Genomic DNA, 12,042 nt, shown 5'->3' on the forward strand with positions numbered 1-12,042 from the left:
AAGCCACGGCCATTCCCCGAAGAAGCAGCTTAACCCATCAACGAGCAAGTAGCATAATGTGTAAAATGTAGTATTTATGTGTAGTGGTTGTGTGGGGAAAGTGTACGCTGTAGAAATAAGCAAACATACAACTTTTGTGTGTCAAGATAGCATAATATATTTTATTCCATAATATACATTTTTGGACGAATCAAAGTTTGATGTGCCCATGCAGTAAGCCGCCATCTTAGCTTAATTGAGTCAGGTAATTAAAGAACACGTACTTGGTCACCGACAGCTCAACTGCATTCTCATTCCAATTTCCGAGGATGTGCCCGCCCCGGATGAAAATACGATCTTCATTTGGAACAAATTTGAAGTCCTTGGACAGAACTGCATGGAAGTAAATCGTGAGTCTGTCACTTGCAGCGATGTTCTTGTTCGAGGTTGGCCTAAAAAGCAGAAATATAAATAAAGAGAAAGCCAATACAAGGCACAACCACAGCGGTGACCTGAAGTCAACGTGCCCAACCATCAGAGAGCCTCATCACCTCTTGGGTGGCGGGGTAGCTGGGCTGCTGGACTTCTTGCTCCCGTCTTCACTTCTCTTGTCAGCGTCTGAATGTTGTGCTGCAGTCGAGTCCTGCTCGCTGCCAGACTGCTGACCCCCCATGTGCTCTACTGAGCCCTCTGGGTCCACACTGGAGCCGGTGCCGCCAGCCTGCACAAGTAGCATTATACAGGCATGTTAAATATATTGGTTTTTAGCTCATGAAGAAAAAAAAGATAAATTTCCTTTCTTCATCAAAAAAATACAATTATGGCTTCTCTTTGCCAATAATGATTTTCTTATATTCTATTCAGCATTACCGTTGATGGTTTTTCAGGACCAAAATCCATGTTCTGATCAGCTCCCACAGTGTCTTTCTGTGTCTGGTCCTGCTGACTCTTTTCCTTCGGTTTGATTTGTCCTTTCCGTTTCCCCCGTTGCTCAACGTTGGCATTCTGGTCCGGTTGGGCTTGTTTCGTGGCGGACGTGTCTTGCTTGTTCTTGGACTTTTTCTTGTCAGTCTCTTGATCTGGAGGGTTGGTGGAGTTTGCCCTTTTGCCTGAATTGGACTGAGAAGCAGTGCTCTTGCTGTCTCCTGAGATGGGTGCCGGAGTGTCAGCTGGTGCTGTCTTGAGTTTCTGGTCCTGAGTTAAATTCGGTGGATTGCTCTCCACCTCATCGGGGTTACCCGGAGCTTCCTCCGCCTGAGTGGCAGGTCTTGCTTCTACTGTGGCAGCAGATTTTTCACTCTGAACCACCTGTGTGTGAGAACCAAAAACCATGTTCTGATCAGCTGCCACAGGCGGCTTCTGTGTCTGGTCCTGCTGACTCCTTTCCTTCGGTTTGATTTGTCCTTTCTGTTTCCCACGTTGCTCAACCTTGGCATTCTGGTCCAGTTGGGATTGTTTCGCGGCGGACGTGTTTTTCTTGTTTTTGGACTTTTTCTCGTCAGTCTCTTGATCTGGAGGGTTGGTGGATTTCGCCCCTTTGCCTGAGCCGGACTGAGAAGCGGCACTCTTGCCGTCTACTGAGATGGGTGTGGGAGTGACAGCTGGTGCAGTCTTGAGTTTCTGGTCCCGAGTTAAATTCGGTGGATTGCTCCCCTCCTTATCGGGGTTACCCGGAGCTTCCTCTACGTCTACTGTGGCAGCAGATGTTTCACTCTGAACCACTTGTGTGTCTTCAGATGGTGCTGCGGGAATGTTAGCTGCTAGGGAACCAGGCTGGCTCTCGAGTGAGGCGGGCCCATCTTGCAGAGAGTCCAATGTTTCATCTTTTGCATTATCTGAGCTTTCGCTGTCAGAAGAGTCTCCCACGATCTGCGTCTTCTTCGGCTGGGTGTCACCCAGGGAGAGGTCTGATGACAAGTTGTCATCTTTCTTCTTCTTTTTCTTTTTCCTGTTTCTTTTCTATGAAGACCATGAGGTAGAAAATCAGTTTTAGAAAATCAGTTTTACTGCTGATGTGAAACCATCAGCATATTCTTAGTATCACTGACAGATACAAATGTGAGATTTCTAAAGATCTATACTTCTTCTAAACGCTATTCCAAATGATGTGAGCAGTCTTTTTTCAACTGAATTCATAGTCCACTTGAATCTTCTGCATTTTGTTGACTAAAGTTAGATCAAATAATATAATGGTATGATGGTACTCTGACTTAAGGAGCAGTTTCTAGGATTTAGGGGGATTTATTGGCAAATAGAATGTATTATTCACAACATTTTTTTCTTTATTAAATAATGACCTGAAACTAAGAATTGTTGTGTTTTCAGCACCTTAGAATGAACCATTTATATCTACATGAAGAGCAGGTCCTCCATGCTGCACTGCAATGTTTCTACAGTAGCCCAGAATGGACAAACCAAACATGTTTATGTCACCTAAAGACCAACCACTGTGGTCTTCCCACACGCTTGGGAAGGGAATGGTCACCTAAGGGGTATAGTTAGTTGCAATTTACAAACTGACCTCTAGATGCCACTAGAGCTTCCACACTGCTCCTTTTATTCTTGCAGAAACAATAATAATGTTTTGTACGCTCAAAGTTTAATGTCAATGTATTCTTTGTAGACCAAAAGTATCTGCATTTAGACTCATATGAAGAGGGAAGTAAAAAAGTGAACACAGTGACAGTCACACTTACTTTTTTCTTTGGGTTGATGCTGGTCTCATCATTTGGTTGTTTGGAGGATTTGTTGGACTCTTTGCAGTCCGCAGGTGGCTGGTTTTCATGAGGCACAGATTTCTCAGCTGTACCTTTCGAGTCTGCTACCAAGGGTTTGGGCTGATTGCTTGTATCTAGATAAAACATGTGCAGCATTAAAAACCACACTGCATCTAAAAATAACTACAAAACAGCGGCAGTGTATTGCCAAAACCCAAATTACATTCCAGCCAAATCTAAATTTCCACAAATCCACTTTTTTAATGTTACAAACAAAACATAAGTTTGATCATTTTGTAATGTGGCTCAAGTTTGCATTTTCCCCATCAAGGCTTTTCACAAAGAAGATCACAACAACGACTTTGTTTTCAATTGTAATCTCACTAAGTGTGTAAAGATGCTGTTTAATTCCCAACTCGCCCTGCTGTCTGCAGGTGTGTGGACCGATAATGCCATCCTGAGGTAAGAGAATGTCCCTAACACTTACGTTCAATTATCTTATTATTTGTATGTCAAGCACTTTATAATTTTGCTTTAATGAATACCATACTGTAGTGTAGGTTAATGTCATAACAATATTCAGAATAAAGGTGTTCAAGCCCCCCAACAAAAAAGACAGTCATCAGCACTCCATGGCACACAGTTAATCACAGTTCATGTACAGTACTATTCCCCATTGCTGTACCAACAAAAACAACATAGTCACACTTTTATACATTTGTTTAGACCTCATTAATCAAATCCTGCAGGTAAATATATCGTGTTTAACCCACATATATAAATGAATCAACGTACCCTGTGTGTTTGCAGGTTGGACTGATATCTTCTGGCCACACTCACTGCAGAACTTGGCTGTCTTCTCCAAAATAGTATGGTTACAACTTGGGCACTTCATCTTTGGACGTCAGTGATCTCTGCAATTGAAAGGAACAAGTTGAAGTGGAAAGAGCCGTGACGTCCTATACGCCCTGGAGAAGGTTCCTTTCACTTTCAATTGTACCTCTTGAGGCCTCGATTCAGTGTTCACAGCTCGGCAAAACAGCCTCCCTGAACACAGATGTTCCTTGCATTGACATGGACTCAGAACCGTCTGATCGAACATACCGGCATACACACATGTCGTTAAGTGTTTGAAATAGAAACAACGACGCAGCAGTCAGTGACGATGAACCCCTGCACAGCACGCACAGCCTCAGAGCCCGCTAACAAACATCCAATAAGAAACTCACGACCGCCAAAGAGGAAGAAAAACTAAGAGGTCTCACTGCGCGGCGAAACATAATACACAACCCTGAAGAAAACCTTGACAGCTTCAGTGTTCAAGTTATATTGGCTTGTTGTTGAAATGTGCTATACAAATAAATTTGCCTTGCCACTAATATGCCGAGCGGTAAAACATTTTTTTTTTAAAGGGAGGAAAGGTAACACATTTGAACAGTGACACAGTAACACATTGCCTTGTGTTCATACTGTCTATTCATACATATGTGCAGATTCTGTGACGTGCAGCTTTTTTATTCATTGTGAATTTCTATGATTATTCTTCGAATAGACATGCGTATACTATTCATGTCAGCAAAGCATTACTCTGGTAATATTGATATGCATAAATCAAATTGCAGGAGAACTACAAAATACTTTATTTTTGTTCCAAAGTAATTATTAAAAGAAATAATTTTTAAAAGCATAGTGTATTTTGTGTGGAAATATTATTGTGCATGGAAAACTGGAGTAACAATATCCAAATGTACAAACCAAACTAGAGGGTGATACAACGTGTTTCAAGCACCGAGTGAGTGCTCTTCCCGATGACAAGATCTTTGGCTTTTGGCTCCAAAGTTCCGCCAATAGCATGTTTGCAATAAATGTCACTTCCGGCTTCGACCCGCGCTAAACGATCACCTCATCTGTCAGCAGCGATACTGAGAATGTGAACTGAACACACGGCAGCGGTGATATTACAGTGAAGCCAACACGTGCACGAACGACAATAACAACTCTGTGCCTCACGAGAGGTTCACTAGATCACCAACTCGCTCCAGAACAGCCAGTTTACTGAGCTGCGTAACAGTTCAGTTAGCCAACATTAGCCGGCTCTGTTTGACCCTTGACTCCTTTTCCAGAAATAAAAACGGATACTAATGTGCAGGTGCAATGACGCGTCAACCAAGTGGCCTCGCGTTTGAGTCCCCCAGTGTGAGTCGGACTCCCCCCACACACGAGGACCGACGGCTACTCCAGCTAGTTCATAGCTAATTCTGTCATAACGTAAAGTGTGACGTTATCGCCTCCAGCTTTCTATTCGCAAACATGTCCGCAGTCCTACCTCAGGCGGGCAGCGTCGAGAGCCTTTCTTCGGTTTGGCAGAAGGGAAGAAGCCCAGCGGTTCATGTCATCTGCGGACCGACCGACGCGTCCGCAGAGAGTCGCATCACGAGTGCTGAATGTCCTCTCATTTCCGCATGTGTTGGAAAGTTTCGTTTCGTATGAAATGGGCGTCATCTAAAGTTAACTTTCGGAATGATTGATAGCTGTATTTGTATACACTGGGAGAATGCAACGAGCTGGTTGCCATGCTCAGGTGTGCAAAGACCAATTAATTCAACTATAAATCATCCTTGCCATAAAACATGTCAAATCACGCATGATTACAAAATGAGTTTAAACTTTGACCGACATAAGTATGTGTGGTTGTTTTTTATTCATAGCCACAGAAAGAGCAGAAACATTATCTCTGATAATGTGTTGACAAATTCCTTGAGACATCTCAGAAAAGGGATCGGTTGGCAAATTGCAGTGGCCAATCACAGGATGCATATGCTTCGTATATCTGGATTAGTAATCACTGCACTGTTTTGAAACCCTCAGGACTCTGTTTCACATCAATTATATATTTTATCAAATAAATGAAGAGGATAAGAAACATACTGTGGGCTGTGTTTCCTCACTGTGAGGAAAGGAGACACATGTGTTCCTGTGACTTCTCAGTCAACGCGCTCAACCTGCAGATTGTGAAACATCGAGTGTGTTTTTATTCTGTGACTGTGCCCCTCGACAAACTCACATGACACCCACTTCTCCATTGAGGATAATGTGTTGCATGCAGGAGAGTAATGGAGGCTTACACCCAACTTGTGTTAGGATGCTTTGCTCTTGAACTGCCAGCAGGGGGCAGTATCATCTGAACGATTGGGTTCGAACGGGCCCCAGAGTGCCGGAAAAAAAGAAGAAAAGAATCCACACGTGGATAATGGGCTCTAAAAAGTAATCAGTCACCTGAACTTTCTTACTAAAACACCTATCTTGAGTGTTTCAGTTTCCTTTTGCGAGGGGTTCGTTGCCATGGTAACTTGGACTGCACTCCCAGGTCAGACGTGTTTTACGTTCAAGCTGTCAGATCCAAAGGTGTTGAAATGTCATCGCCATGCAACTTGTGTGAAAAGTACAAATATGGAGCGAAACAATGATGAGCGTGTGCGTTTGACATGTGGAGGTGGACATCCATCACTGAAGCCTGAGCGGATAAACCAGGCCAGACCATCAACAGAAATAAACTTGATTCGTATTCACATTGTTCCCCCTGATTGGAAACCTCCACCTGTGATGGCGTTTCTTCAGTTTGAGCAACAATACTTAATGTTGATAGGAAGAAGAAAAAAAATGTTTTTGTAAAAGCTTGTGATATTTTGTTTCCGGTTCCTGTGAAAGGGCACGGCTTGTTGTCAGATTAAAGACTTTCAATATACGACGGGTTAAACGTCCTGAAAAAGAAAGTCGAGGAACAGTTGTTTTGAGACAACTATTCTTCGTGAGATGAGGAAGTGTTTGTTTGCTGAGCTTTACCTGCACACTGTGTCGTAATCACACCGTCGTCATCATCATCGGCGACCAACTGCTGCACATCCGCGAGAGAGACGGTTAATGAGCACGTGCCTCTGATGCGACGCATATTATGATTCGACATTTTTTTAAATAATTCTAGTGTAAAGTTTACAGTATAATTATTTAAATGTCGAATCATAATTTATATAATATCTTCTCACAGGCTCAAGCACTGGTCTCAAGCCTACTTGAGGATCTGGGTAGGGTTCTCTGATATATACACATGTACATACATAAATAGGCCTACATGGTGAACTAATCTTACATTAGTTTGTTCAGCTGTAGTAAGACGGCATTGAAGGCCTAGGTAGAAAATGCACGGCCCGCCACTGCTGTAAACACTGCAGTAAAAACAGCTTTAGGGTGAAGGTTTGACTCGAATAACCTGCTCAACATGTTTGCAGACAACCTCAATGCAGAGAACAGCTTCATGCATCCCAACACACAAACAACATGGACACAATCTGCGAGTTTAAAAGTTTCAATGCAACTTTATTGATCCTTGAATAATGAAAACTATAACACAAACCTTTTCAGCAGGGGCAAAGTACTGTTTCAGTTTCAAATGTTTTAGATTCAAGTGCAGAGACGATTCACAGCGAGTTTGTATGAAAAAGAAGGCACTGAAGGCACTTGCAAATAACACAGTAGTACATCATGTAAACCATACTTTGGTGTTTCATTTTCCACTGGCTGCAAAAACCTGAAAGAAGCATAAGTTCATCCTTAAATGCAATTTAAATGTTGTTCATGTGATCCAGTCAATCAGCACACGTGCCTCCAATGCAATACATGTGGGAAGAAATGAAATACAGTGCAAAGTCACATCTCACATGTAATGTTGTTTTGTTTTTGAAGGACATGGTTGCATAGACTTCTGCTGTTCCTCCCTCACACTGATTCCCCTCCTGTGATTTGTTATTGTCACTTGGAGCCAGTTGACATAGTCAGTGCTCTGTGTGCAATACTAAAGACACAGAGACTTAGGATGTGGGTTTGATTCCCGTCTCACAGCTTTAACCCAGTTGCAGACAACGTCAGTTATACAATACATACTGAACACGTCACCTGTGTGTCCTCCTCCCTCTCCGTCTTTGGTGTCCACGCCCTTGTTTTGTGGACTCTGAAACACATAAACAGAGTTATGACACTGCTAGGACATAATCACGATATGACTTTGCAGACTCCCCGAGTGACTGATAAAACATTGCATGTGTTTTTAATTCCCCTGGCTCTCGGATCTCTATCAGGTGTTTTAGGAGGAGCAGTGTTGCTTATTATGTCATCTCAGGCAGAAGAATTTCCTTCAGTATTAATTAAAGTAACAGTAACATTTTAATGCATGACTTATGCATGTAAAAGACTATTAAGTATTACTTTTACTTTAGTAAAGCATCTCAATACTTGCGTCTGGACTTGCTTACCTTCTGAGGGCGATGTCGGTGATCACAATCAGAAGCACGGCAACAGTAGCAATGATAAGCACGTTTTTGGTAAATGTTGCCCAAAATGCTGTGAAACAAAGGCAGAGTTTTGCAATGCCTTGTTGTTTAATCAATCTCAAAACGTGCCATGGCATTATTAACAAAAGATATCAATCCAATTCTGTCTGGGGTCCTGTTTTATAAATCTTTGTTTTCATGAGCTCCCGCCTCTCTTTGGTCTCGTTCATCTCAAACATGAAGTAACATCCCCATAACACACTGTACATTTCTTTGTATGATAATGACTTTTTGACAAACAAAAGAAATACATAGCGGTTGATGCATATAGCCTATATGACACATTATGTTTCATGACACAAAGACACTAAACAACTAATACCAACAACGTTACCTGACTTACGTTTCATCTTTAATGTCACAACAGAGGAGTTTTGGCTTCCATGTTTGTTTGTGGCACTGCAGAAATACTGGCCACCATCAGCCGGGAGGAACTCAGGCCGGTCTCCAACATCCATGATGTCATCATCATCATCATCATCATCATCATCATCATCATCATCATCATCCATTTTGAACCAAGTACAATTCACTGGAGGGTTTGCATGGCTGCTGCAGATCAGGGTGATGTTGCTCCTGGCGTCTTCCTCCATCGATGGTCTGATGGAGACTGATGTGTTCTTGGGACCATCTGAGAGAAAAGCGTTTATGATCAGAGAAATGTGGCTGATTCTCAAACTACAATACATTTCATTTTCATTATCTAAATTATAACACTTCCATTTAAAACTCACTCTGGAAAAGGGTTGATCTTGAGCCCAATACTCGCATTCAACATGAATATGTTTGACTCCTGAAGATGTTCCTGTGTGTGTGGAGGATGTTTCTTAACCCTTGTGTTGCCTTCGGGTCATTTTGACCCGATTCAATATTTAACCCTCCTGTCGCCTTCGGGTCAATTTGACCCGATTCAATGTTTAATGTCGGTGTTCTTTCGGGAGTCAACAAACAAACATAAAGTACCTCACACTTAAACTTGGAAAACAATATTAATTCTAATAATTTTCTGGAGATTTTAATAGCTGGGGTCATATTGACCTCAAGGGTAAAATATGTTAGTAAATATAAAGGTAACAGGAGGGTTAAACATTGAATCGGGTCATATTGACCCGAAGGCGACAGGAGGGTGAAACATTGAATCGGGTCAAATTGACCCGAAGGCAACACAAGGGTTAAATAAAGTGCGGGTTCTTCCTCTATGGGTTCTCCATTCTTACACCAGGAGAAAGCAGATGAGAAGGGGCCGTCGTCACAGACGTTTAGGCAGGTCAGATTCACAGTCGCCTTCCTTCGTCGTTCTGCTTCCATCGGGTTGTGTCACGGAAACGTTCAAATCTAAAAGAGCAAAGCTTCAGTTTCAAACTTCCCCGATTGGAGGTGCACAGCAGATGCACAGCTCGTTTATGGAAGAGAAAACTCACCAACAACCTTTAATGTAGCCGACTCTACCAATCCATTTGCCCTCTTTGGAGTCTGTAATATATCTGAAGATATATATTTACTGCGTCATTATACTCCACTTGCTGTATTTTTTAAATACAATTGTATTTTTTTGTCACCAATATATTGGAATCTGGTGGTGTCTTTTTTTAATGTCCCGTCCCGTCATAAATGAGACGACCTTTGACATGATCAGACTTCATGGAGCCACATGAATCTCTTCACACTCTGGGTGTCAGAATAGTAAAATTAACAAGGAATGATGACATACGAGCCCTCCACTGCACAGATGTGTTGCCGGTGATACACCTCCGTGTATTGCAGAGAACACCTGAAAGAGATGGATTTATTCATATCCTGTGAGGTTTTGATCATTTCAATTACCATTAAAGTAGATGTAAATGCTTGTACTTACCAGTCAGAAAGAGGGGCATCAGAGACCATGTGAAGATATTGTCAATGTGCATGTTACAAAACGAGTCCAAAGTTCTTTTTATTACTTTATTACCTTTTTTACTTTTTATTACTTTTTTACTTTCTTAAACTTTTAATTACGTTTTTCTTTTTTATTAATTTTTAACTTTTCATTACTTTTTAACTTTTATTACTTATTAACTTTTTAATACTAAATCATTTTTATTTCTTTTTTTCTTTTTTCTTACTTTATTACTTATTACTTTTTAACTTCATTACTTTTTAACTTTTCATTACTATATTTTTAGTTGGACAAACGCAAATACATTTAATTTAATGAAAATTGTTATTTTATTTTAGCTTTATAATGACATGTTATTGCAGTGATGTGCTACATTTGAGTTGGTGTTGCATATAATTATTGGATGTAAAACCTGCCCACAATTTAATTGAGTTTATCAATTTTTTTTTTTAGTGTACAGAGTCGTCATCGAAAAAATACCTTTTTCATTTCATGCACCCGATAGTTTTTGACAGTCCATGTGATCAAAACAAAGATAATGTAAACTACACACTAATAGATGTGATCAATATTTCATGTGTAAGTCTCAGAATCATAAAAGTCAAGTATTTTTTTAAATACGCGTTACCTGCATTAATTTCAGGACATGTATTCTTATCACTTTTAGGCAGCGAATAGTTTGACAGACTGATGCCATTCAACATTATCTAAAAAATGATGGAGGAGCAGATGCCCCCACCCTCCGAAAAAAGGAGCTCGCTCGGAGGAGCGGACTCCCCCAGGACCAGAGTTACGTTGAGGGTCGCGGGTCCCTATAAAGACCGAGGCAGTCTGGAGGACCAGCCAGTTGGAGCAGCGCAGGACCAACCGCCTCAGCGCCCGACGTGGAGATGCCCGCTGCAGTCGTGTTCCCCATGGTGATCGTCTCCTTGCTGGTGGCTTGCAGTCCAGCGGAGGCATGGTACAAGCAGGTGGCCGGTCCAAGCTACTACTCGGTGGGCAGGGCGTCCGGCTTGCTGTCCGGCATCCGGAGGTCACCGTACGTCAGGAGAGCCGAGCCGGACCCGGCGGACCGCGACGAGCTGGAGACCGGCAGCGTGTTTCCGGAGTCCACTCAGCAACACTTCATCCTGAAGACGATGGTCAGTGGGGATCGATCTTAACAGGTTGAGGCTTGGGTGCGATCGCCATTAGGCATCATGTTTAACCTGAAGGACCACCCATTCCCTTTAAGATTAAAACAAGTTAGACTTAACTATAGTGCTTAATTGAGTCATTCAAGGACCACCATTTATTAATCACTTTTATAAAAAAAGATCAAATTCATTATTTAGTAGCCACCACAATAGGCGTTGTGTGTGTGTATATATAAGCAGTAACAACTCAAAATACTTTTTATTTATCGATACAAGTGAAACATTTGAAAACCTGGTGGAGATCAAGTCGATTTTAAAGACTTTTTATGCACTTGTTAGCAGTCTTATCTGAAATAATATTGTATAACCCGACTTCATGTTTTGTAAATGCAAAATCTTATTAAATCTGCAAAGTTAGTTAATACAACTGCTAATACAGAGAAAGTAATGTACTCTTGTCATTGTGCTGCTTGATATCCAGGAGATTAAAAAAAATAATAATATTGAGATTAGTTCCATGTAAACTCTTGTTTATGTCATTGGAATACATGTTGGGCCATCAAGTGAGCAGGTATAAAGGTTCCACGTCTCTAGTGTGACATCATCACGGTTGTTTGTCCCCAGCCGGTCTGCATCAGAGACGTTACACCAAACCTGCAGAGCTGTGAACTCTTCCAGGAAGTCAAGGGCTCCTTCAGGTGCCAAGCGGACGTCTTCCTCTCTCTGGACTCGGCCGACTGTGCAGGAGACTGAGCGGTGAAGCGGCAGCTGATGATGAAACCGCCTTCTTTGCTTCGGCGTTACATTATTTTTAAACGGTACATGTCTGAGTTTAACACTTATGCTGCACCAAATGAAAGATATGCAGTTTTCTTCATTTTACAAATGTATTGATAAACCAGTTTTAAACTTTTCACTGTCAAAGTAATGTGTTGATGTAAATATTTGTT

At 41.7% G+C, this 12,042-nt stretch overlaps 2 protein-coding genes across 2 annotated transcripts in view; one reads left to right on the top strand and one right to left on the bottom strand.

Annotated features, from left to right (window-relative positions):
• The window catches only part of rnf213a (ring finger protein 213a), a 31,971-nt gene extending 26,862 nt beyond the window's left edge, over window positions 1-5,109 (bottom strand). The window contains exons 1-6 of the mRNA XM_056406432.1: window positions 5,023-5,109; window positions 3,492-3,610; window positions 2,676-2,830; window positions 850-1,938; window positions 531-700; window positions 264-431 (exon numbers count right to left, since the gene is read on the bottom strand). Coding sequence (XP_056262407.1) covers window positions 264-431; window positions 531-700; window positions 850-1,938; window positions 2,676-2,830; window positions 3,492-3,591 — 1,682 coding nt within the window. The 5' untranslated portion in view covers window positions 3,592-3,610; window positions 5,023-5,109. The remainder of the gene's footprint in view (window positions 1-263; window positions 432-530; window positions 701-849; window positions 1,939-2,675; window positions 2,831-3,491; window positions 3,611-5,022) is intronic.
• A 5,544-nt stretch (window positions 5,110-10,653) lies between these two features.
• On the top strand, window positions 10,654-11,979 carry LOC130189266 (neuropeptide B-like). Its single transcript, XM_056408045.1, has 2 exons — window positions 10,654-11,098; window positions 11,717-11,979. The coding sequence occupies exons 1-2, from the start codon at window positions 10,847-10,849 to the stop codon at window positions 11,843-11,845; spliced, it is 381 nt and encodes a 126-aa protein (XP_056264020.1). The 5' UTR covers window positions 10,654-10,846; the 3' UTR covers window positions 11,846-11,979.
• Window positions 11,980-12,042: the final 63 nt, after the last annotated feature.

This window comes from Pseudoliparis swirei, chromosome 23, assembly GCF_029220125.1.
Source record: "Pseudoliparis swirei isolate HS2019 ecotype Mariana Trench chromosome 23, NWPU_hadal_v1, whole genome shotgun sequence".
NCBI lineage: Eukaryota > Metazoa > Chordata > Actinopteri > Perciformes > Liparidae > Pseudoliparis > Pseudoliparis swirei.

What these genes read in the sequence shown, in the direction of transcription:
- LOC130189266 (XM_056408045.1), top strand. Translation starts at nt 10,847, where the DNA reads ATGCCCGCTGCAGTCGTGTTCCCCATGGTGATCGTCTCCTTGCTGGTG. An exon ending in ACTTCATCCTGAAGACGATG is followed by an intron (nt 11,099 to 11,716) that starts GTCAGTGGGGAT and finishes GTTTGTCCCCAG; the next exon opens with CCGGTCTGCATCAGAGACGT.